Source organism: Peromyscus leucopus, chromosome 15 (genome assembly GCF_004664715.2).
Source record: "Peromyscus leucopus breed LL Stock chromosome 15, UCI_PerLeu_2.1, whole genome shotgun sequence".
In the NCBI taxonomy this organism is placed as follows: Eukaryota; Metazoa; Chordata; class Mammalia; order Rodentia; family Cricetidae; genus Peromyscus; species Peromyscus leucopus.
The window spans coordinates 35895844-35923311 of NC_051076.1; the positions used below are offsets into that span (position 1 = coordinate 35895844).

Consider the following 27468-nt stretch of genomic DNA (forward strand, 5'->3'; position numbering starts at 1 on the left):
CATGTATTACAAGGATTTCCTGTACTCCATTGTCCCATTGGAATTGAATTATAAAACCCAATATCAAAAATGGAAAACTTCAAGATGAAAAATCCAAGCTTGAGACAAGAGTGAAAGTATCTGCTAACAATGGATCTTCCACATCCCATGAATACAGTCCTGAAAGTGATGGACATAGGGGACTCATAGTTTCCTCTCCTGACACAATCATGCACTGTGAAAGAAGGTAGATTAAGAGGAGTCGTTCAAATTCAGAGAGCAGGCAAGGAAAAGGACCACCTCATAGAGAGTTCTCAGTGCTGCTGCAGGCAAGAGTATTCCACAGACCAAACACAACCTGAGGAAAATGAGAGGTCCATAGTCATCTCCTTAACTAAACAGAGTTCTCCAACAGAATAGGAAAGAGCACTCAGAGAGCCTAGAAGAAGCCATAGCACGTCACTGGAGTCAGGCAGGAAGGCCAAAAAAGGAAACTGGAGGTATTAAACTAACTTCTACTACAGCAAATCACTAACCAAAGAGAAACTGAACAGAAAAACCATTCAGCAATTTATCACCTCAACTCAGCTACTTTTTAAAGCCATTTTCCCCTATATCCATAACTATATGACTTTATTCCTGACCTTAAATATTTTGCATTGTAATAATATAAATATACTTCCTTCTATTGCTTATTTGTATGCTAATTGCTACATTGGTCATTCCAATAAAGGTTGAATTCCTATAATCAAGAAATGTCTCGGCTTAAAGGTGAACAAGAAACATGATGCTTCTGTTGACCTATGAAATTTTTTTTCCAGGTGTCTAAAATCGTGGATGACATTTATGAACAACTCTATGGGAATTTTTCCCACCCGATGAACGCTGTCTTGTTGCGGGTTATCAGCCTGCTGACAAGAGCCTTCCCTAAGAAGGTGATCTTTCAGCTCATGGAGTTCCCAGTCCCTGCAGACAAGTAAGGCCTCCTGCATCTTGCCCCTCTGTACACACTTGTCCAGACACTCCACAGTCATATGGCCCAAGCTCAACTCTTCCTTTATTGTAGTCATACCTAATTTATTTTTCTAAAAAGAAATTCTTTTTTTTTTTAATCAGCTATGCTGGCTATAAGATTTAAGTATGATCATGTATTATGTGTAACTTTGTGTAATGCTTAGCACACAGTAGGACCTCAAGATTTTATCAATATTACTGTGGGGGGTGGTTAAATTATATTCTGTTACAAATCTTACCAAGGCAAACTTGCTTCAAAAAGATAATGGTTTTATTTTGTTTGTTTTTGCCCATTGTTAATTTACTCATTTTTTTCCTTGACCAAAACCTCCCAGACATAGAAGTTTTCTTATTCATAAAGGACAGACTTAAGCTATTAATACCCACTGTAAGTACATTGGTTGCAACTCTTTGGGTTTGGTCCCCAGTTTTGGCACCAAAAATGTAAGTAAATTTGTTGCAACAACTCTGGGGAAAGGTGTCCTGCTGTGGGATGTTCTGTATGTTAAATGTGTTGCTCTGAATGGTTAATAAATAAACACTGATTGGCCAGTAGCCAGGAGATGAGCAGGATTGGACAGCTGCTACAGCTGAGCTTTGCTCAACTCCCATTTAAGGGGGCTTCCTAACAGAGCTCTGCTTCTCCAGCCTAAGATGTTGCTTCTTTGGCTTTACTCTGCAAAAGGAGAAAGCCCCTGCAGAAATGTAGCAATCTCCTCAGGCTCCAGAGAAAAGTGTTACTTTTTCAGCTTTCTCTGGCTCTGTCCACTGAGGGACATCTCAGCAAAGATCTGTTCAGCTCCTCCTTGCTCTGTTCTTTCAGCTCTCCCTTGTTTTGTCCACTGAGGGACTTCTCAGCAAGGATCTTCTCTATGCCAGTGAATGAAGATCTTCACACCCAAAACTCTTTTGAGAAAGAGATTTACTTGGGAAGGAGGAGTCCAGGAGAGTAGCTGCCTATACCAGGGTGGAGAAAATAGCCTTTTTTTTTTTCTAACTGACTAGGCAGGGCAGTTTATACAGGATGTCTTGGGGGTGGAGGCAACCAGTGGTTGACTTGGGGCCTAGGGCTCTACTGTCCTGCTCTGTGATTGGTTGGTTTCATAAGTTTGTTGGCCAGGGGCAGAGATGGCTCTGATCTGACTGAGCCAAACTGTGTGTCTTATCTGGTCTTATTTGAGCCATCTTTCCCTAGTTCTAGGCTCTAGGGTCAGAGTGGGTTTCTTTAGCCAGCCTCTTTTCCATACACCCACCAATAAAATAAAGACAAATTTTAAATTACCAAACTAAAGGCCAAAGAAATGGCTCAGTGGTTAAGCCCTGCACTTAAAAAAGCCCAGAGTTAAATCCTGAGCTCTCACACTGGGTGACTTACAACCACCTGTAACTCTGGCTCGAGGAGATCCAGTGCCCTCTTCTGTCACCCATAAGTACCCACATGCATACATATACATAACTAAGAACATAAAATAATATTTTTTAAATTACTAAAACTAATTGAGAATTTTCTGCCCATTAACTGTTCATCTGAAACTCATGACCTAGGACCACAAGAAATCTTAAAGAACAAAACCCACTACTTTGAGTTTATGGGGCAGCACAACTCTAACAGGTGCATTAGAAGAGCTTAGGGGAAATTATACGGCTCTATCTCTACAATTCATTCACTGGAGGGAAGAAGGTGTTGCTTCCCTTCTACTGGCTGTGACAAACTTAAAATAGCAAGTGGAACACATGGCTCTCAACACCTTTGTTTGCAGTACGCTGCTGCTGATGTGGCAAGCAGCGAGTGCCGATTCAAGTGTTGCGCCTCAAGTGCTGAAGACAATCTTGTCAATACTGAAAGGAAAGCCTGTGGAGATGGAGGAAACCCTGATAGAAAGGAGACGCTTCTCCCTTGATGCTACCAACATGATGCCTGTGGCGGTAAATGACACTGAGTGTTTCTACTCCCTGTTGTCTTCTTGACCATGAAAACTCCTATCTGCACTGATTAAGCCACACCTCCTTGGCACAGTCCCCTCTCGCGCGTCCATCCATCCAAAACACATTCAATGTGTGCCACATCTTGATCGCAGAGCATGCGTTCTGCCAAGATAAAGAGACAAGGACTGAATACTTACGTTCAAGATAAACAAAAATATATAGTCGTATGTGTGAGGGGAAGGAGGTGACAGGGATAGTTTAAGGTAAGTAAGAGATGGCACACCTCCATACTGAAATGACTTAAACTCAGAATCCTGGGATGCTTCAAGATAGTACTTACATGCACCTCGGAAAGACAGAAAGCAGAACAAATATCCTGTTGTCTTAGCTATGGTTTCTATTGCTGTGAAGAGACACCATGATCATAGCAGCTCATAGAAAGAAAAACATTTCATTGAGGTGTTGGCTTACAGTTCAGAGGTTCAGTCCATTATCACCATAGCGGGGAGCATGGCAGCATGCAGGCAGACACGATGCTAGCTATATCTTGATCAGAAGGCAACAGGAAGCAGACTATGACATTGGCAGTAGCTTTAGTAAAGGAGACCTCAAAGCCCACCGCCCCCCCCCAGTGGCACACTTCCTCCAACAAGGCCACACCTCCTGATCCACTCCCTATGAGCTTATGGGGGGGCAATTACATTCAAACTACCACACCTGTCAGGATGTGGCTGATATGGCAAGAAGGCCAAAGACTCGGAGGGAACTTCCCAAGGGCAAAACTCTACTTGAGTGTAGAGAGATGGCCAGCAGCTAAGTCATATAAACTTTAGCAGTCAAGTCCATGTCTGATATCATCTGTGTCTATCATGTTTCTCCCATGGACCAGCATCACCACACTGGAGAGGAAACTGAGAGAAATGTAATGAAAAGGGGTGCCATTTTATTGATGTGTTTATTGATATGAGGGGTTAGGATGGATGGATGGATGGTAGTGAGTATTGTAGGGGACATGATGCAGGGGTCGAGTAATTCAAGGAGGTTTTTAAAAAGACTTTGATTACTAGTAAGAAAATTCCTCATGGTTATATATAAGCCCTCCTTGAGGACCAGCTTCTTTTCCACAAATTTGGCAGCTAGAAGGGCACCATTAACAGTGCCTCAGAATCTCTTTATCAAGAATGCCTGGCCCAGTTCCTGCTTCACAACTAAACTAGTGAGTGTAGTTGAGTGAATGAACATGTAGGCTGACAGAGGCTGGGAAGATTTGCAGCTGTTCTTGCCCTCTGTATTTGGAGGGTGACAATTGCCTTTTCTAACTCCATTTTCCTTCCCTAATAGGCATCTCAGGCCCTGTGCACATTTCTACCGGTGAAATCTTATAAGAAAGTGGTGGCCAAGCTCTTCCCCGAGTTCCTGATGGCCCTCATGCTTCAACTCTTCTACTGTAGTCAGCTTTTAAAAGACACAGCACAGAACAGATCTATGTATGGGAGTACTCTTTCAGGTTAAATGGGGAGGTGAGGGTCCAGCAACTCACTTGAGTTTATGTGGGACTTGCTATAAGCCTATGTGAAGTTCTGCTCACATTTATTCCAGTTTTCTCTCTAAGGGTAGAGTGTCTTCAGAAAAGCAATCCTCCCGAGTACACGACCATTCACTAGAATCTCCCCTCCATAAGTGCACCACATAAAAAGAGTCCCTAGCACAGAACACTGTTCATTCCCAGTGCACCTGATGTCAGGTCATTGAGACGAGGAAGAGGCAGAAAGGGCCATTAGATCCCAAACTAGATACATTCAAGCTCTGCCATTCCACGTTCTCTAATAGTAACCTCTCAGAGTTACTGAATGTGTATACCAGAACACTGTGTGCAGACATTCATTGTAAACTGAAAGAATGTCATAGTTTGATGTGACTACGCTGTGAGTGAGAGCAGTATGGCATCAGTCCTCCGTTTCAGGACAAAGGTCACCATTTCCTTTTGGACAAGAGAGGTAGCCTTCTTGCCATGAAAGGGAAGTCACAGTACAACTGTCAGCTATTTTCTATGTCTGGTATGAACATCTAAGCCAAACAGAGCACAACTTATCTCACTAAAATACTTAATCCATTCATTGTCCTTTTAAAAAGATACACACCAAACAACCCCTAAAAAGATAGGAACCTATCCTGCTTATGTAGGACATCCCCCCAAAGAAAATTGATAGTTCTTCCAAGTCATTACATTTCTGGGTAAGAAAGCAAGCTGTTAACGTGATTCAACCTAAATCTTATGTGCTACCACTTTATTTTAACTTTTGAAATCCATGCACTGTTCATCAGGGAAAATGAAAACATTTAACAATTACCATTCCCTAAAGTATCTTTCTCTCTAAAACTGTGTCCTTTCCAAGATAGAATGGAAAGTCAAGTTGTATGTTCTCAGTTATGTGTAGGTCACTGTCCTAGAATGTCTGTTCTTTTCTGGGCCTTAGCTATGTACGAGATGGCCTGAAGGTTCTGCTGAATAGCTCTGGACTAAAAGAAGTGGATGACGCTCTAGAGAAAAAGAATTTCTGGGACCAATTTTCTCAAGTCATGGATCACCAGTACGGGATACACCTCATCGCAAAGTAAGAGCAGGGCACTCTGGGTAGACTCTTGCTCTCCATTGCATCATCTCCATCTTCCTTCAGGTGTCTCATGTGGGAACACATTTTTGAAAGCTTTCCTAATAGCCTATATTGCCACTTGATTTCTGATTTGTCTTTTGATTATTTGAAAGATTTATTCTGAAATAGCTTTCCTCTTCTTTTCCTCTTACTTAATGATAGAGATACCCAGCATTACTCCCCTTACCAATACATCCATAACCATCTGCCCATACATTAGTCCCTCTTTCACGTACAAATAGCTTAAGGTAAATATGATGTTTTCCTTTCTGGTATTAGCTGATCCCTGCTCTGTGGACATTCAAAAGTGCCAGATCTGTACTCAATAAGCCAAACATATTCTCGAAAATATAATGGAACTTTTTTCCTGCATTAGAAATGTTTTTGGGGGGATTGTTTAATTTGTTTTTATTTAACAGTTCTGGTTATAGGGGTCAGATATTCTGAACAACAATGAAAAAAATCAAGAATACAGGGTCTTGGTGACATGAGACTTTGCAATTGTGTCTGACTCAGAGAATACTTTTTATGTAATCCATGGGCTTTAGATGCTTCTAAAACTGGTACTGTGTGGGCATATGTACTTTGGGAACATATATTTTAAATGAAAACTATGTTTAAATTTTTTGAAATTGTCGAAGACAAAAGAAGTCATGTCGTATGACTTTGATCATCTCCAAATATATAGCATTCATTAATGAATATAACAAGCAAATGTTACAATTTTGGTTTGCTTTTCATCAATTTTTGCCTATATAGATGTTTGGGGAAGGATGGTGTTCTAGGAAAAATCCCACAGATACATGAGCTCCTACAACATGATTGTGTAGGGAAATAAATTTCTATCCTTATATACTCTGGAAAACCAGACCTTTTGCAACTTCAAAATCAGGTGTTTTCATGGGTAGGAAATGCAAGGAAAATATAGACAGAGACCATTAAAATATGGTCCAATACAGGTGAAGATAACTTTCAGAATCTCCAAGTCCTCCATAAGACTATAAAAAAAAAAGGTCCATCATCTTGCTAGCCATCCAGCCTGGAGCCACTGACACCCACGTAATCAGCACCCTCCCACAGTGTACCAAAAAGGAAGTTAATATATCTTACGATAAAAATATGGTATGTTTGCACCCTGTAAGTAGTCACTAGTTAAGCATCACTCTGTTTGTTTTATTTTTTTTGGTTGTTTTTTTATATAAATTTATTCTTTTTTTTAAGATTTATTTATTATGTATACAATGTTCTATCTGCACATATGCTTATAGGCCAGAAGAGGGCACCAGATCTCATTATAGATGGTTGTGAGCCACCATGTGGTTGCTGGGAATTGAACTCAGGACCTCTGGAAGAGCAGTAGGTGCTCTTAACTGCTGAGCCATCTCTCCAGCCTACAGCACCTGGTATTCCCAGGCAGTCTCCCATCCAAGTACTAACCAGGCCCAACCCTACTTAGCTTCTGAGATCAGATGAGATTGGGTACGCTCAGAGTGGTATGGCCATAGACTACCCTGTTTTTTAGTACTCTTCAAAATGTGGTCCACAGACTAACAGCAACATCACCTGGGAAGTAAAACTATATTTGTGAGTTCTCTGTGTTTTGAATGCACATTTACAGTTTTAGCAAAAGGGCCTGAAGCTTGAAATGGAAACTTGTCATATGACCCTTCAATATCCTCCCTCTACCACTTGGGTTCAGGATGGTTTATGAAGAAAACTCAAAGCCTGGCCACTCCCTAAGTGTTTCTGGAAAATGGTTTTAGTGACTCAGAACTCACTGGCCCTTTTCTTAAGTAACCTAAAGTTGTCCCAAAAGGTAGAGCACCATCCAAAGCCACAAAGCTGACCCATAGCCTGTGTGGTTACCTTGGATTGTTGTTTAGGTATATACTTCCTCTCTTTTTAGTCAAGGACTGATGGTGGCTAATGCCGAAATAAGGCTTCTCCTAATGTGGAAAAATAAGGGAGAAAAGAAAAGGAGGTGTGACAAGGAAAGAATTGCTGTAGAGATTCAGGCTTGTATAATTCCCCAGGGTCTATCTAGATTGTGAAGTGATGCTGCAGTTTACCTTAGACTAGGGAATCTTGTAGAACAACTTTCTTTCTAATCTGGGTAGTCAATAGTACATAGATAAGAACTAACTCCTTGTCAATGAAGGATATTTCCCTTCTTTGCTAATTTGGTGTCTTCTGCTCCTTTACAGAACTCTCAGTGAATGTAACTTTCCACAGTTTCCAGAGACCCTGCATTATGTCTACAAGGTTGCAGTAGAAGGCCCTAGAAGGTCAGAAGACAGTATCGTCACAATAATATTCTTTGCTGAAGTGAGTTTTAATAGTAGATTGTGACCAACTGACTTTTCATTCCCATTGCTTGAATAAACTTAAATCAAAACTCCAGCATTTCATCTCCCTCTCTAAGTACCTTCCTCATAAAAATTTAAGAAAGTAAATGATATATGAAGTCAAAGGGGAGGGGCGAGGAGGAGTCCTGACTCCACTCATTAATTTAGTAAGTGCATTTTTTTTTTTATTAAAGCTTCTGAACAACTTCTTCAAGGAATCATTACCGAAGGAATTTTTGGTTCTCTTCAGAAACTGGATTAATGATCCCAATCCTTCAGTTGGCAAAATGAGCCTTCAGAAGATTGCGAGCATGGCACCCGTTTTCAGTGAAGTATGTGTATGTGTGAAGTATGAACTTTGTGTGTCATGACTGAATGTTTTGATACTGTTTAATGTCTTGTAATAAAATGTTGGTGCTTTTTCAGTTTCTGTACAGCTAAAACTATCAAAGTCTGAAAGTCAATAGAATAGAGAGAATATAAACCAACTAAGTGGTGTTTATCCTTTTATTCATAATTTTTCCACAAAATCATGTCTTGTGCTCAGAATTTATTTATCATCATTGCTCAGAGTGAATACTCTCCTTATATTTTAAGTCACAAACATCTGTCCATTCCCTCTCTGTATTTCTGTACTCTTCTTGACTTCTTCCTTGGGGAACCCACCAGATGTCTTCCATCCACTTATAATACGTTCCCCTCACTTATACATGATTTCATTCTTTGCCCTTTTTGATGGTCACTTCAAGTCAGACTTTATTGAATATTCTAACCTCTAGCAGCCTCCTCCCTCTGAGGGCAACCCCATCTAGGAACACTTATTCTATAACATAACAGTGAGGCTCAAAGTACGATCCTTGAGCCACCAGAATCAAAGTCCCCTGGAAAATTGTTACAAATGCAAATTGTTGTGCCCTCCTCAAGCCTACAAAACCAAAAATTCTGGGTTGTGGTCCATGGATCTGTCTATTTAGGACCTTTGGTAACAGTGAGAGTCATGATCTTAAATCATTTCCCACTAGCACATGTGAATAGCTTTTCAGTTCAAATAAATTTAATCAGGCCCCCATGTCTTGTAATTCCAAATTTCAAAGTATCTTGCACAATCCTGAAACTGTAGATGCACCACAAATCATTGTTAATTCAATAATGGATCTAATAATAAATCTTTGTTTATCTATTTGATCATAGCCTTCAAGCTTGTTGGTGGATACCCATCTTTGCATTTAGAATTTCATAAGCTGTGGTCCATCAGCTTTAAAAAAAATACAAGTCAATAAGAGCGTTTGTTTTACTTTTTAGTAAGCAGAACATTATTTGCTGCTTTGTCCAAAATTCTTTTCCATGTTGTTTATAACAGGGAGATTTTATGCCAAAGTAAGAAGGACAATAATAGAGAAACAATACAGACCTAACTTCCTAGAAAGACAAAGGTACATTTAGGCACTGATTCGGTCGTGTGTGTGTGTGTGTGTGTGTGTGTGTGTGTGTGTGTGTGTGTGTGTGTGTGTGTGTACTTAAAGTTACTTAAAGTAACTCTTAAAGTTACTCTTTACTTTTTTGGTGTCTCCCATTTCTCTTTTCCTTACAATTCCATTCTCTTTGACTCTGATTTGCCTCTGAGGCTCTTCAGTTCCTCCGTTTAAACATTTCTTTCTCATGTTTAGAGACCACACTACCAGATATTGTTGGTAAATATTTAATACCAGATCTCTGAAAAAAAGATCAAAATTTTCTGATATGAATATTCTTACTACGGCTAATTTCAAGATCTCGAATGCTTGTTATTTAACATGGAATTAGGCAGAAATGCATAATATAACTTTATTTACTTTTCCAATCATCCATACACAGTTCATCAGTAGCCTTAAGAATGTAGAAAACAGAATACATACTAGCAAAAGACTTTAGAATTGATCACTTTTTAATACTACTTTTGATTTTACTTAATTATAAATTTGTGTGATTAATTTTTAACAATGACTTTTAAAAGCATTTAGTTTACAAAAACCTCTAACAGTTATAAAGACTTGTGAGTTGGCCAGCTAAACTCAGAAGTGTACATACCAATCATCAGCCCAAGCCTCCTAGTACCAAAGTTCTACTGTTTTCCTCCTTTTATACATAGTTAGAAAACGTCTGCAACCTGTTACTCCCAGTCTTGGATGCTTTTCTTTCCAAAGAGTACACTGTGGTCATCCGGGCCATGCTCACCCTCCGAAACATTTTGAGCAAACTGGACAAGACGATCTACTCCACGGTGTGTACCAGGATTGCTTCCAGCTACTGTCCTCTTATGGATCATGTGAGTGACATTATGTAATTTAGATGTCTGAGACCATTAGCTTTTGTGGTTCAGTTAATCCCCAGATGGCAGGATGATCTTATCCCTGGATAAATTTCAGCTTAGTGATTACCCTGATTAACACTAAACCTGGACTGGGTAGGTGTAACCCCCCCTTCTACCTTTGATATCATGGTGAGATAGAGATTTCTTCAGAGTCTTGGTACATCAGTTTCCCCAGCGGTAAAACAGATACAGAAGTAGGTTTAGTACGTGGTTAAGAGTTTATATGTTCACCCCTCCAAGGCTTAGGGGACGTCACATAGGAGGGGGTGGAAAGACCGCGGCAAGGGCCAGAAAATGGAGCACAGTGTTGAAAAATGATGTCTTCTGGACATGGCATAACCACTGTGCCCATGAACTTACTGAAGTGGTGGAGATCCGCAAAAGACCCACGCAAGACTGAGATTGTCAGCATATCATCATGGAAGGAGGAAGGGCTCATGAGGCCCTGTCCTTCCCTACGGGACTAATGCCCGTTAGTGGTGTCTAGAGGAAAGGATGTAACTTTCTCCAGTGGTGGAGCCACTGATCAATTGCCCAGGCCTCAGTAAGGAACCTCCTACCCACACTCATGCAAGCAATCTTACTTAAACTTAGGGGCCACTCCACGAATGAGATGTGAAAGTAGAAGAATTATTGAGGGAAAAGAAGGGCTTTGTCAGAAAGAGGAGAGATGAGAAAATGACAAGGGGCAAAATATGATTGAAATTCCTCATACACATATCTGAAAATGTCAAAGAATAAAAAATAAGTAAAATTTTTTCAGTTGGGAACTGACTTGTCAAAGAGTAGGGACTTACAATTTCTTTTTTTTTTTTTTTTTTTTTTTTTTTTTTTTTTTTTTTTTTTTTTTTTCAAGACAGGTTTCTCTGTGTAGCTTTGCGCTTTCCTGGACTCACTTGTAGCCAGCTGGCCTCGAACTCACAGAGATCCGCCTGCCTCTGCCTCCCGAGTGCTGGGATTAAAGGCGTGCGCCACCACCGCCCGGCTACAATTTCTTTCAATTAAATTTTGCTTTGAAAATATTTTCCTGTCCCATATTATTGCACTCCATTAAAATACACCATTTTTGCTGCATGATTACAAAGTTGACATGTGCGGTACCTCCAATAAATGTTTGTTATTAACATAGAGGATTTTGTTTTGTTTTGTTATGTTTCTTTTTCATATAGAATTCTTTTTTTTTTTTAAGATTAATTTTTTATGTATGCACATACACCTGCGTGCCAGAAGAGGGCACCAGATCTCATTACAGATAGTTGTGAGCCACCATGTGGTTGCTGGGAATTGAACTCGAAGAGCAGCCAGTGTTCTTAATTGCTGAACCATCTCTCCAGCCATATTTTAATGTTTCTTTATTCTTGAGAATTTCATTCATGCATACCAGTAATTCTCAAACTTCCTAATGCTGTGACCCTTTAATACAGTTCCTCTTGTTGTGGTGGTGCCCCAACCATAAAATCATTTTGTTGCTACTTCATAACATCTGATATGCTACCCCCAATGGGGTTGCAATCCACAGGTTGGAAACCACTGATGTATATAATGAAATATAACACAATATACCTCCCCATCCAACTTTCCCTATGTATGTCCTCCCAACAGGTCCCCTTCCCAGCTTCTTGACTTATTTTCATACCCCACTAGTTCAGTTAGTGCTGCCATACTAAAAGAATCATACTGTAAACACAGAAGATGTGACAGAGGAAAGAACAATGTAGGGAGGCCTTCTATGAACCAGACTCCTGCTAAGTGACTCCAATTACTATCTCCGGAAGTTATTGATAACAAACACAATTCAAAAAGCTAAGAAAATAAGCATCAATACTGAATTCATGACAGAACCTCAACTCTGAGCCTAAACTGGTTGTAGAGTTGCTCTTCAATAGCTTAAACAGATTTTCTTAATTAAAAGGGTAAATAGAAAAGAGGAAGACTGGAAGGACTTATGGACAATTGCATTAAATAATAATATTTAAAATAATAGAAGCAAGCTTTTTTTTTTTTTTGCAAAACAAAGAATCTTGGTTGAAATTTACAGGTTAATTGGAGAAAGTCTTAAGGTCAGATCCAGGAACTAAACTCTTAAGAATCCCAGTAACTAGAAATCGTTTTCATACTATATCTATTTAGCAGCAGAATAGTATTAGGTGTTCCCGTAGGGTCTTTGACCTGTCTGGCCACAGGTTCTTGGCCTGATAATGGCACCGGTATAAGTTTCTTCATGTGGATCTGGACTTAATTCCAATTAGAGTATTTGGTTAATTCCATGATGAGCATGCCACTATTGCACCAGTGGCATGTCTCAACAGAGGAGATGTTATTGTAGCTCACAAGTTCACAGCCTTTCTCTTCTGGAACCATAAAAACTACCCAGTAGGGATGGAGCTTCCAAGTCGGCACCAGCTTGAATTCTCCATGCTCCGTCACTCAAGCACATGCCTTCTTCAGAAACAGAATCTTAACCATTATGTTCTGGGTGGTAACCTAGAGCATTAGCAACAGCCTGTAATGTCTGTGGTTCCATGGGACCTCATTAGCCAAGATCCTGCCATTGAGCTTTTCATTTCTTACCCTGTGTTACCTAGTAGAAAGATTGTCTTCCCATTATAGGGAAACTCCATTTTAACTATTTTAGTATGTATATATAAAAATACATGTGCTTATATAATATGTATATATATTAGAAAGTTTTTACAGCAGTAGACTTTATATTACTTTTTTGAAAGACCTTTAGTGTTAAATAACATTCCCCATATTTCTTCCTCTACCCTGTTCTCCCATATCTCACATAAATTTAACCCTTTCTGTTCCCTAATCCATTTTAAGCATTTTTACTACTGCTCTCTATCCCCCACTTTAAAGTCCTTCTATGGCCCTTACTAATTTCCTGACTATGAGTATTCCAAATGAAACATTCATAGCTAAAAATTCAAAGCTAATGTCTACAAATGAGAAAAGATATGTGATATTTATCTCTCTCGGTTCACTACTTTCCAGTTCTATTCATTTATCTGTGAATGTCATAATTTGTTTCTCTTAATAGCTAAATAACAGTCCATTGTGTAAATATACTACATTTTCTTTATCCATTCACCAGTTGATGGACATCTAGGCTGTTTCCATTTCCTGGCTGTTGTAACTAGATTATCAATAAACATAGACAAGCAAGTAACTCCATAGTAGAAATATAGAGTCCTCTGGGGATATGTCCAGGAGTGATATAGGTAGGTCATGTGGTAGATCTATTTTTAGGGTTGTTTTTTTTTTGGGGGGGGGGACCTTCACACCTTACCATAGAGGAACCACCAGCAGAAAATAAGTACTCCCCTTTCCTCACATCCACAATAACATTTGTCAACATTATTCTTTTGTTTGTTTGTTTGCTTGTTTGTTTGAGAAAGGGTTTCTCTGTGTAGCTTTGCACCTCTCCTGGATCTCACTCTGTAGACTAGGCTGGCCTCGAAATCACAGAGATCTGCCTGGCTCTGCCTCCCAAGTGCTGGAATTAAAGGTGTGTGCCACCACCACCTGGCTCAACATTATTCTTAATCCTCGACATTCTGACAAAATTCCAACATAACTGTTCATTGAAATTTAAAAAAAATCATCTTAAATTACACAAAAAAACGCAAACAACCCAGAATAGCCAAAATGGTCCCAAACCATTTTTTTAAAAAAAAAAGCTATTGATGTTATTACTATCCTTTATTTCAAGTTACACTACACAGCTGAAATAGCATGGTCTTGGCGTTTAAAAAAAAGAGCTGGCTCTGTCCCTCACCTGAGGGGAGTGATCTCAGTGGCCTGGAATGACCAGCTACCACCTAGGCCCACATTCAGGTATTTGAGTTGGCCTATCCCAACCTCTACTGAATCTATGACCTACTGGAGCATGTGAAGGTACCAGTCCTGCAGAACCATAGCCTCAGGAAAATTCATAGAAGGTAGTATGACTAGGATACAATCAAGCTCTGGATCCAAGCAATCCACATGTGTATCCTGTAATTTCTCTTTTACCGAAGCCAGTCCTCTTTTAGCCTCAGCTGGTGATTTTCTTGCACAATTCAAGTCCTTATCACCTTGTAAGGTTTGAAATAAATTACTTAGTTGTTGAATTGTCAATCTAATTGTGGGCTACAGCCAGTTAATATCTCCCAGCAATTTTTTAAAATCGTTAGAAATTTGTAATTGATCTCTCCTGATTTGTACTGTCTGTGGTTGAATGTTTTGTAAACAAACCTGTCTTATATCATTGGTAATTAATAGAATCTCCTTTTTGTATTTTTTCAAGAGCAATTTGTAATCCCCCCAAAAGGCAAAATTCTCTTTACCTCTTCAAACATTTTTTCTAGAGTATCTGAATCTGAATCAGCCAGTAAGATATAATGTATATAGATTGAGGAAACTGCAAATTATTTCCAACAGCTCTTTTACAAAATATTGACACAAGATGGGGCTGCTTAACATCCCTTGTGGAAGAATTTTCCACTGATATCTTTAACAGGCTGGAAATTTTTGTAAGCAGGCACCGTGAAGGTAGGTTTCTCTCAACCCCATTTGTGCAAATGTAAAAAGGCAGTCTTTTAAACCAATCACTATAATAAACCATCCTTTAGGCAATATAAAAAAGGCAAGGGACTTACAGGATGTAAAGAGCCCATTGGCAGGATTACCTTATTAATAACTTTTAGATCTGTTACCATTTCCATTTCCCAGATTTCTTTTTAATGACAAATATAGGAGAATTCCAAGGACTTCAGTATATTACGCATTTGGCTGTTCCTGTATCAGCTGTTCTAAGACCTGTAATTTTTCTGATGTCAAGGGCCATAGTTCCACTCAGACAGATCTGTCATTTAACCATATTAAAGGTAGGGCTGTTGGTACCTTTGAAAGATCATCAGCTATTGTGCCCTGCTTATGTTATACCTTAATGGTCAGTGACTGTTCTTTATAATACTTTTTAAATATCTCTCAGAAGTGTATGTTAGTTTATGGTTTGTTTCTAAGATTGAAGGAATGTTAACCTGGGTTTTCCATTGTTGTAATAAATCACATCCCCATAAATTCATTGCTATGTTAGCCACATATGGTTTAATTTTCCTATTTGTTCTTCTGACACTATACACTTTGTTTTACATGAGATAAAGTTCCAATCCCTAAAAGCTGAATATTTACCTCCTGATGAGGCCAATCTGGAGGCCAAGATTTTGGTGAAATTGTTGTTACATCCATGTCTGTATCTAGTAACCTTCCATCATAACACCACTTATTTGCATTTTTAGCTTTGATCTTTGATCATTTATAGATGTTTGCCAAAATACTTGTTTTATTGTCTCTCCTGAAAATTTGGCTTTATCTACTGATGCTGTTCTGTCATCCAGAGCAGTGTATTTTTAAAACAGGCATTAAATCTTTTAATTGCTCTGTGGAGGAATTTCTCTAATGCTAACAGGGAACGATTGAACCAAATTTGACATGGGGGCCTGTGAGAGGTCCCTTAAGGCACTTCCTGATTGCAAAGGGTTACCTTGCCTGTCCTATGTTGATCTGCATTCATTAGTCCAATGCTGGCCTTTGCCACACCTTCTACATATTCTAGAAGTCTGGGGCCTTATGTTTGGGTAATCTCTAGAAAAAAACATTGTTTCTAGGACCACCTTGCCTATAATTCCTTTTCAGATGGCCTGCTTTACCACAATTAAGATTTCTTGCCTTTTGATTTTTCTTAAAATATTTAGAAATCACTTCTCCTATCCTACTATCATTATAACTATGAGATCCAATATCAGCTGTATTTCTAACCCATTTATCTATTGATGCAGATCTTGCTTGTAAGGGTCTAGTCACAATTTTGCATTCTGAATTAGTATTTCAAAAGCCAAAGATTTAACTAATATTTGTCCAACTTCTGGATCTGATAACATTCTTTTTACAACTGAAGTCAATCTGTGTAAAAAAAAAAATCAGTGAAGACTTCTTTTGGGCCTTGTATAATTTTAGTAAATGACTCAGTCCTCTTTCGTGATTCTTCAACCCTGTCCCAAGCATTCAAAGCTGCTATACCATATAAAGCCAAGGTGCAGTCAGCAAATGTAATCTGTCTTTACAAATCAGCATACTGACCTTCACTGAGGAGTTAATCTTGGGAAATTTCAATACCTCTAGCCCTACTTCATTATTCTGTAACCTTTGCTCCTCTCTCTGTCATGTTTTCCATTGTAACTGAGGACCAGCTTCCAATATTGCTGTAGCTCAGTATTTCCAATCTTGTAGAATAATTCTGTTTTGAGTTGCCTATGAATTTAACATCTGCTTCACAAAAGGTGAATACATACCATATGAAACTATTGCTTCCTTAAATCTCTTCAAATCTAACATTTCTGCAATATCCCAGTTAATTTCTTAATAGCCTTGGAGATACCTATCATCTGATGGCTGTTCTTAAATGGTAGCTGGATAAATTAAGGTTGATTTTCTAAATAACCTTGAGCCACTCATCTTCAGTTTCATAATACAATGGTGAAGTAAGTTCTGCCCTAAACTCCTCTGTGTGTATGTGTTAATATTTTTCTTAGTTTCATTAGCAGGTCTTTCTAAGGAATGTATCTTATCAGTCAATTTTTCATATTTGGCACCAATGTCAAACCACATTTTAAAGTATAGAACATGAACTACAAAATTGATAATTATTACAATCAACAGTATGTCAATCCCAACTAAGTTGATTATCCCTTCATCTATTTTTTTCATTGTCAAACCTTCCATTGTGGACCCATACAGAGACCTAATTCACTGCATCTTAATATTCTTCCCCATTCTTAATGTGGGCAAAAAAAGCTTCCTTTTTTTAGATTAATTCCCCCTTTAAGAATTCCCAGGTGTCTCACCAGATGTGCTGATAATGACAGTGAAGTGTAAGGCTGGCTGCTGATGCGCCACATGGCTGGGCAGAGAATGCACAACCGGGCCAAGGGCAGCTGCAGCTGCTCCCCTGAACCTAGGAGCTGAGTGAGAGTGTGTGGCTGTGGCAGTAGCGGTAAAATCCTGAGTGAGTATTAAGGCAGCCCACCTGATACGGCAATGGCCCAAGGAGGGAATTGAGGGGAAGCCCTCAACCCATGGGGAGAAGGAGCCTGAAAAGCCAGCCTAGGGGGATCTGTGGAAGAATGTGGTGGGAAGTGAGGGCATAGGGCCACCTGAATGACAGAGCTGGCTGATGGTGGGCAGCTAACTCCAGTGGCATTCGGGGCCCAGCCACCTATGGTGTTTAGGGCCGGGGAGGGGCAGCAGCTGGAAGCTGCCATAGAAAGGCTGCAATGGGAAAACCCCAGACTTGCATAGAGGACCTGAGGGGAGGGAGGAGAAGCCAGTTGTACCAGAGCTGCATATGCCCCCTGTTGGATGCCAAATGAAGCATTTATCTAATTATTCTTTATCAATAAAAACTCGAGAGTCAGATATCTGAATGATCAGAGAAGCAGAGGAGAAACAACTAGTGACCCCCTCTCTTTCTCCTTCCTTGATTCAAAAAGGGCCAAGAATCTTTCTAAACCCCTCACTACTACTTCCAGTGTCTCTGCATATGTCCTCAGTCCTCCAAAACCTCTATGGCTAATTTGGTCAGCTAGTAGCTAGCTCTACCCTCTGATTCAAAGTAAACTTTATCATCAGTCTCGGGAATTTCAGAGTGTGATCAAAATGTCCTACAACATCTAAGTATCTGTTCCTATAAGTTTTAGTTGAAGGCAAAGTAAGTGAGATCAGGAAACATTCCTTTTTATAACTGGCTGAGTCCACTCATTGTAATGTCCTCCTGATTTAGCCTTACTGTCGCAGTGATAATCTTTTCTTTTATTATGTCTCAAATTATTTGTGTGTTCATTCATCTATTAATGGGCACTTATATCTTGGGTATTGGGAATAATGGTTAGTCAAATCTTATCACAAAAAGAAGCCCTAACAAGCCCAATCTTTACTAAAAATGATAGTTATATATGTATGTATACATACCATACATATATACTACCACTAAAGAAAGTAGCATTGATATGCTCAACTGAAATCTTAATTTTTACTTGTGTGCATGGTCCAGGTTAATAGTGACATTCAATGCATGGCCATTCGACACTTTGGTGAATTGCTTCTGGATATGAGTCATTACAAACGGATGCTAAACCATGTAATCATAGGAAGTCTTGTGCCCCTGCTCCTGTTTTTGGAGTCTAATGAAACAAGAATTGTGAATGTAAGAGCCTTTTTTCTTAAATTTCTTACATAATCTTATTTCTCTCAATTAAACCCAGCAGAATGTTTCATGTAACAGCAAATCAAGCCTGACTGATCTTTTCTCTCTCCCAGGCTTGCAGATATACATTAACTATCTGCTTCTCACAACTAAAGTGGCCAATAACACATCTGCTCAAAGAGGAAAATTACTGTTTTGAGTCAGTGGTTCTCAGCATCTGCAACAACCTTGTAAGTAGCCCTCTGCTTTAACTATCATAAGCACAACTTAAAGGTCACACAAGTGGTGACAGATGACTTGATGAAAAGGAGGAACTTGTAGAAAGAATGTGAAGAAAAGATAACATTTCAATTTACAATAAGAACTTTAGATGAAAGAAAGAATTTTTCACACTCTCAACATTGATCACCCTATTTTCTTCCTCTTATTTTGACCTGCGGATAGATACAAACTTGAGTAGAACATTCCACATCACCAAAGGAAAACTATTTTGCCATAACCTCACGAGCTGGTCTTTTGAAACCCAGTATGAATAAGGGTAAAGAAGGGGAGATGAGAGGATGCTAATTACAGGTTAGAAAAACAATGCTGGGTTCAGGAATGATATGATAGAATAGTCGTTGCCAGCAGCCAGAGGAGTATAACTCACACAGACAAATCTCCAAGTTGTAAACTGGTCTTAATTTCATACTAGCAACTAAGTAATTAAGGTCTCTTACTTTGACTCTTCTCTAGAGGAAGCAAATATGCTTTGTCAACAATTAAGAGAGTAATTTTACTGTTTTATTCCCAGCTTTCTTCTTATGAGAGTTACATTACGGATTTAATATCTGGTACCTTAGGGTTCCTGTGGAGCTCCCGAACATTTCTGAAGAAAGGAGCCACTATACTAGTAGGTAATTAAATTTAATTTTTCTTAATTTGTCTTTGGATGTATAAAATAGGGCTCAAGTCAAATTATTCATTAAAATATTTATAAATTTTATGATTGACAATAACTGTCATGGTGATAAATATGATGAACATGGTTAATATGTGTGATTGAAATAAAGTTCTATTTTACAACACAAAGTAGGTATTTCTGTCTGACCAATTATTACATAAAATGTGTTCAACAAGATGGATAATAAAATTTTAGAATGTAATATCATTCTCCTCTACTGCCTAAAATCACTATCTAAATAACAAGAGTGATTTAAAACTTCATATGAACATCATGTTCAACACAACTTGAACACCTGTAACAACAAATTACAACAAATAAGAGAGATATCTGATCCAGTAAAGTTTAGAAATAAAATGTGTATGGGAGAATCCCAGACACTCAGAGGCAATGACAGCTAAAGTTTTCACCTTGGACAAATCTGACCAATGGCAATGATGCTTTTCCTTGTGACACTCTAACTGTGAGAATCTGGAATTTCAATTTGGTGATAGTTATCCCCTTGTCCTATTTGAGACCCTAGACTAGACTCTCAAGAACAGAAAGGAATGAGAAAACTCATGGTCATATCACACTGTAGAGAATTTGGACAGTCAAAATACGTAACCAACTATACCATGATGAGCATTAGTCTTCTGATCTGTGTTCACAGAGGACAGAGAGAGAGAGAGAGAGAGAGAGAGAGAGAGAGAGAGAGAGAGAGAGAGAGAGAGAGAGAGAGGAGAGAGAGGAGAGAGGAGAGGGAGAAAAGAGGGGAGAGGAGACAGAGAAACAGAATGAAGCAGAGACATGGAGACAGAGAGAGACAGACACAGAGAGTTCTGTGATAAATTTATTTCACATCAATACAATCTCCTGAATAATCTCCTTGAGCTTCCCATCTCTGTTTATAACACCCAACTATGGAATCCCCAATAAATAACTTTCTCATAAAAGGGCAGCATCATTTTTTCTATAGAGGTACTTCAAGGTAAAAACAGAGAATAGATGAGAAAAAAACATAGAAAATGTATTTTTACCAAACAGATGAAACTCACAATAAATAATTCTATGAACCTAGAACTTTAAAATAAAGATTGAATGTGCCTAAAAATATACAGAATGTATTTGATATAAGAAGCAAAGACCATGAAAGTAAGATTTTACAGCATAGGGGACAAGTGTGAGGAAAAATACATAACCATCACAGAAAAGGAAAACAACTGTAACCTGCAAATGAGAAAATCTGCACTGATAGTAGTGATAAGCCAATCCTCCACAAGAGCAAAGGTCACACAAGAGAGATCAGTGTCCTCCTTACTGTGATGCTTCAGAATAGAGATAGATAGATAGATAGATAGATAGATAGATAGATAGATAGATAGATAGATAATCACATACAGTTGTTCCTATATGTATTTTTTAATTTAAAATGTAGTTTAAATCTCACAAGTCTTATAGATCAATGGTGGAAATATACAAAAACAAAAGATACCATCTATAATGGGTAAAAAAGAAACAAGGAAAGAAAATCATTGTCTTAGGGTTTTTATTGCTGTGAAGAGACACCACAATCACAGGAACTCTTATAAAGGAAAACATTTGATTGATTGCTGCCTTACACTTCAGAGGTTCAGTCTAGTATAATCATGGCATGCATGCAGGCAGACATGGTATTGGATACATCTTAATCAGAAGGCAATAGAAAGTGATCTGCCTGTCACACTGAGTGAAGCGGGAGCAAAAGAGACCAATCTCAAAGCCTGCTCCCATCTTGGCACACTTCCTCCAACAAGGCCACACCCACTCCAGCAAGGCCGCATCTCCTAAGAGTGCCACTTTCTCTGAGATTACATTCAAACTACCATAATGATTAAGGAAGAAATGGGAGGGAAGGAGAGAGGGAAGAAAGGAGGTGGGGGTAGGAGGAGAGAGCTGGAAAAGAAGAAGTAAAGATGAGAGAGAACAAATGGAGGAAGAAAAGAAGGGAGGGTGGACTGAGAGAGCAAGGAGGGACAGAAAAACTTTGAAGTCCATACGCTGCACACATGAAGACTACTTGTGAACATTACCGAAGGAAATGAAATGGTAACAATGAGTGGAGTATGAATTCTGTTTTAAGAAAGAAAGAATAAGATTAAAAGTCCCGATGCTTTTTTTTAAACCTATACATATCTCAATTGATATATTGGTGTACTCTTACTAGCTACCTAACCTCTGTGGATATTATAAATGAAACATATCTAAAGCATAAGAGCTAGCATCTACATATAGGAGAAAACCTACTAGGTTTGTCTTTCTGGGTCTGAGGTACGTCTCGAAGGATGAGTGTCCCTAGCTCCATCCATTTACCTGCAAATATCACAATTGTATTTTTCCTTGCAGCTGGATCATATTCCATTGTATAAATGTACCACATTTTCATTATTCATTTATCAGTTGATGGGCATCTAGGAAGCTGGAGCCCCAACTGTTTTACTGGGATGTGCTATGTAGGTCTGACCCTGTTATGGGAAAATGGAAATGATTTTTTTTTTTCGAGACAGGATTTCTCTGTGTAGCTTTGTGCCTTTCCTGGAACTCACTTGGTAGCCCAGGCTGGCCTCGAACTCACAGAGATCCACCTGGCTCTGCCTCCCAAGTGCTGGGATTAAAGGCGTGAGCCACCACCACCCAGCATGGAAATGATTTTTCATCATAATGATGCTATGAATTACTACCTTTCCTAAGAAAGATAATTTGGTAATACCCATTAAAATGAAGAATGGGGTTTTTTATTGTTGCTGCTATTACTTGTGGTTCTGGATATCGTGATAGGCAAGTACTTGTCCACTGAGCTCTATTTTTTATTTGACAGTTTCCTGCATATACATAATGAAGTTTATTCTCCTTGCTCTCTGTTGCCTCTTCTCCTCTCTCTCTCTCTCTCTCTCTCTCTCTCTCTCTCTCTCTCTCTCTCTCTCTCTCTCTCTCTCTCTCACACACACACACACACACACACACACACACACACACACACACTGAAAGCCTTTCCCCAAACAACTCCCCTCCTATTTTTCAGGCCTTTAACATGGGAGATAGTTGAAACAGGGTTGTCTAAATGAGCATGGGTAGGAAGTGATGCTGGAATGTGTGCGACTTATACGTAGTTACACCACTGAAAAGTGGAGTCCTATGAGGGAAATACTGAGACTTGTGAGAAAACTCCAAGAAACCAAGAGTTGTATGGCCTCAGTTTCTTCAAAAGCATGGAATTATTGTTAGTTTGTGCTTTTGTGCACCTCCAATATGTAGAGGATAGGAGGTAATTACTTCAGATTATTCATTACAACAACAATATTTATATTTTTTTATATGCCTCTATGGGGATACACATTTAGCCACTTTAGACCCTAACCCTAACCCTAACCCTAACAGCTGGCCTACCACTTGTGTTTTGACCTTGTAATTGTACACTTCACTCATGTGACTCTTCTTAACTTGTCTCATGTGACTCTTCTTAATTTGTTCTATGTTACTCCTTACTCCTGTGACGTTTCTTAACTTGTGTGATACTTTGAACAAAGTTGACTATTACATGAGACTTTAGTCCATGGCTCCATTCTCTCAGGTCCCACCACCAACTAGAGCAATAAACAGTAAGTGATATGTAACAAAATGAGTTGATAGCCAGGCTGTGTTTTAAGGAATCTCCACTCTGCATGTAAAAATGGCACTACATGAGCTGTTTCTGTAGGAACATGGACACATCTCATAAAACTATGTTGAATAAAGACAGTAGATACATTCTGAAGTATGGAGAAGGAAATTGCAAAGAGCTTGTAAAAGTCTTCTGGGATATGAACCTACATGGTAGCTAAGGCATGTTCACTTTGTGGTCATTCTTCATACATATTTTAATTTTTCATTAAATAATAACTATTTGAAATCACTAAAAGATAGTTTAAGGAGAATCTATGATCTAGCTAGATAACAACAGAAATATATTTAATAGTTTGTTTTGGCCTGACTTTGCTTATACCTTATACACAGGGTACTTGGGGAAATCTGGAGCACATTTACTTCTCAAAGAAGAAATTGATGTCATGATTGAGGGTAAGATTGAGGTCTTTGTGTATAGATTCAAATAAATTCACTATTTTGATTCTAGCTGAATGAGAGTTCTATATAGTTTAGAGGATGGAAATTGGGTGGTGGTGGGTTTATGGATAGGAAAATCAGGAGAGGGACTAGGTTAAGGGGCATTTGTTTTTTTTTTTTCACTCTCCCTATTCTCTGTTACTGTCCCTGTTTCATTCCCCAAATTTATCCCATTTATTGTCTGAAATCTAATGATCATGCCAGAGCCTTAAGAAATTACTGAAAATTCAGGAGTCATTCACTTACATATCCTGCAAATATTTTTTTCCAGCATGTAGTTTTTGGGTCACCCTAATAAGTAAAGCTGGCTCATTCCTCATAGTTTTTACATTTTAGTGAATATTAAAATACATTACATTCAGAGGGGGAGGAATTAAAGAAGAGTAATGCTGTTGTTCCTCCAAAAGGCTCAGGTACCGGGCATCACCCTATCTTAGCATCTCTCTACTGTGTTATGAGAAAGTAGCTTGGGGGCAGGGCTGGAGAGCTGGCTCAGCAGTTGGAAGCACTTGTTCTTACAGCACCCACATGGTGTCCCACAGCCATCCACAACACCATTTCCAGGGAATCCGACGTCCTAGTCTAACTTCTGCCGGCACCAAGCACACATGTGCTGTACATACATACACTCAGGCAAACAATTCATAGATATAAAATACAATAAATAAATCTAAAAGTTTTTTTTTAAAAGAAAATAGCTAGGATAGCTGTCAGCTCCTCTTTCCCTTCCTTCCTTCCTTCCTTCCTTCCTTCCTTCCTGTCTGTCTTTATAAAGTCTACTATTGTCCAGAGAAATTTCAGGTTCACAACAGCACGGCTGGACGTTCAAGGACTTCCCATGGACTTCCACACTGTATTCATGCAGTTGCCTCCCTTGTCAGTGTCTCCCACCAGGGCTGTGGAGAGTTGTACCCACTTGGCGCATCATTATCTCTCCTTCATTCATTCAGTCACTTTCATTCATTCATTCTACACTCCTGACTAGCTACTGCATGTCAAGCACTATACTTCCCCCTTAACCCTTAAGATCTTTCTCTTCTCTCTATCTTCTTGTCTTTCTCTCATTCCCTTTTCTAAAACATCCTTTTTCATTCTTGTTTTTTTTAATCCAAAGAAATAAAAGAAAATACTGTGACTCACCCTGTAGTCCCAGTGCTTGGAAGGTTGAAGCAGAGGAATGGCCACAAGTTCAAGGCTGTTGATCATAAGCTTTTTTTGTGACAATGAATATGCATTGACTCATTATATTAAAATAGATGTGCTATTTTATTTTATAATAACTTTAATTTTAATTGGTTTTCTATTGGTAAGCACTTGGACTTATTCCAGTGTTTTACATGACTATCACCAACACATGAATCTCTTCTTATGATACTGAGCTGAATGCTTGGCACATAAGGATGCCATAAATTTGGTAACCATTTTTGTTTTTTTTCTAGTAGATCTCATTAGTCAAGTAGAGAGATGGGTAGGGAAGAGTTGCAGGTGGAGAATATGGGGGAGAGCAACTTGGTGAGAGGTGGGAGCTTAGACTTAACGCTCTTGGAGTCGGAGAGACCTTGAACTAAGGGCCCCTCTACTGTTACAGTTATTGAACGAGTGGCTCGGGACGAAGATCCTGTGGTCAAGTTGTTGGCAGAAAAAACCCGTAAGATTTTTAGAGAAATCGCCTATAGAATAGCCTCTTCAACCATCAAGCAAACCTTCCGAAGATGGGCTATGATGTTCCATACCAAAAAATTGAAGCTTATTTATGACTTGGCCAATATTACATCCCTGGAGGAGAGCGTTCCAGAAGACTTTACAGAGGTGAAGCCTGAAGATAACCTGGAGCACGTTGATGAGGAGAAAGCCGAATATCTCTTTCAAGAGAAACGAGTTTCTTTTGCCTCTTAGGAACCTCAGTCTATGCTTAATCCTTTTCTGAGGAATGCTAAGTTATCACTAACCCTTATAATTATTAAAATATATAAATCTGAGCAGTCTTACCATCTGTCTGACAATGAGAAAACCCCTTCCCTGCAGCACTGAGAAGCCTGGGGTGCATTTTTACGCTTTCTTGGCCACAGTGGGTAGGCACTGCTTTCATTTTGTCTTAACACCCTGGTTGAAAAAATCTCTCCTATGGTGTTTATGAGATTGTTCTAAAATCATTTCCTCCTTCTTTCTCTCAGAACCAAATTTGATTGGAAGCACCCATCTTATCTTACACCTTGATGTGTGCTCTAGAATGCACAGTGGCTGGCATCTGATGTTAAAAAAAAAAAAAACAGTGAACACTTGCCAGATGAGTTGAACGTTGAACGCTGATAGAACATATCACTTTCATGCTTTGTGATATGTGAGTGATGCTATGATGTCCCCACATACTTGTAAGCGCTACTTAACAGAAACAAAGAACACTTGATTATTTGAAAGGGAACTGCCAGATACACAATGTGTTAATTGTGTCTGAGTTATTTCATATACATCTGGCTATCTATAATGCTCATGTTAATATTTTAATGCCAGGATTACAGAGGAAGACAATCTCTATAAGGTTTGACAAAAGGGCAGAGAGCTTGTGCCAGGCAACATGTACTGACAAACAGTTCTGCTAAATGTTCCCAAGCAGTTTCTTCCCAAACATAGCTGAACAAAAAGTCTGAACTGCAGAAATATTAATATATTACACAAGCAGATCTATGATATCTAAATTCTATCTAGAAGATACTCATATAACAACACATTTCTTGAGGGTTTTTGTTTTTTTTTTTTTTTTTTTTACAAAACTAAATTCAGATGGGTAAACTAAACATAGAATTATCTATAGTGGAATATTGTTAGATTTTTTTAAAAAATGAATGAGATACTAACATATCAGCCTGAAAATATTATATTACCGAGTGAAAAGGTCACACAGGGTATGATTCCTTGTACGTGAAATATGAAGAATATTTAAACCTGTAAGCAATAGAAAGTATGCTAGCAGCGGTCAGGAATTATGGAAGGAATTATGTGAGGAGGGGAATAGGAATAAGGGCTGATAGGAGATTTCCTTTGATGGAAATATCCTATAACTACACAGAGGTGGTGGTTACACAATATCCTAAGTGCACTAAATCCCACCAAATATAGCTTGCAAAATGATTGACTTTGTGTTGAATGAACCTCACATCAACTTTTTAAAGAGTGATAGAGCACAGGCCCACTCTGCCTGAGCCATGGGAATCCTAACCCTATATGACTTCCTAGCCAAGCCAGTTACCCCCATGAGCCAAGGTTCTGTCAGGTGAGAGTTGTTTTAGCCTCTTCTGGAATGTGCACCATTCGCTCCCTCTCAGGGGTAATCATATTCCAGAAGCCCTCTCACTGGAGCTCCTGGTATGTGACCTTAGATGGCTTTCGACAAAAAGGGAAACATTTGCAGTTCGGTCCTCTCTACTCATAGTATCCTTACAGTGTTCAAGGAAGACCAGCCTGTGGATATATATTTTAAGTGGAAGAGCCCATCCACAAACAAAACTCCTTCCCCAGGCTGTGGGCAGGCTGTGGGGGACAGTTCACCTCTTGAGCTCTATTTATCATACTGAGAAGCTCTCTCTATACATTTTTCAAAAAAGAGAGAGAGAGGGAGAGAGAGAGAGAAGCTAAGGAATTAGGATGTCTTGTGAAGAGATTTATTTCTAAGCAAACACTCCACCATACAGGTCCTTAGTTGCTCACACCCCGCATGGCCACACAACCAAGTACATGTCCTCGGTAGCACGAGACATGACCTAAGTTTCAGAAGTGGATGCTAAGCAGAAGTGAATGCTCCAGCTTCAGCTGCTCTTGCCTGACAGGAACCCTAGTGCCCCACACAACGTGCTTGATTCCTTCTTGGTGAAGAAACTCAGACCAGAAATTCA

The 27468-nt window shown here is 39.0% G+C and overlaps 1 protein-coding gene and 1 pseudogene across 1 annotated transcript in view; one reads left to right on the plus strand and one right to left on the minus strand.

The window, feature by feature from the left end:
- Nucleotides 1-25560, plus strand: part of Mroh9 (maestro heat like repeat family member 9) — a 59779-nt gene extending 34219 nt beyond the window's left edge. Inside the window, exons 11-22 of the mRNA XM_028864487.2 lie at nt 801-955; nt 2754-2919; nt 4261-4406; nt 5397-5534; nt 7778-7898; nt 8113-8250; nt 10047-10223; nt 18364-18516; nt 18630-18746; nt 19310-19412; nt 23471-23533; nt 25167-25560. Coding sequence (XP_028720320.1) covers nt 801-955; nt 2754-2919; nt 4261-4406; nt 5397-5534; nt 7778-7898; nt 8113-8250; nt 10047-10223; nt 18364-18516; nt 18630-18746; nt 19310-19412; nt 23471-23533; nt 25167-25474 — 1785 coding nt within the window. The 3' untranslated portion in view covers nt 25475-25560. The remainder of the gene's footprint in view (nt 1-800; nt 956-2753; nt 2920-4260; nt 4407-5396; nt 5535-7777; nt 7899-8112; nt 8251-10046; nt 10224-18363; nt 18517-18629; nt 18747-19309; nt 19413-23470; nt 23534-25166) is intronic.
- Nucleotides 6962-7080, minus strand: LOC114690030 (annotated as a pseudogene).
- Nucleotides 25561-27468: the final 1908 nt, after the last annotated feature.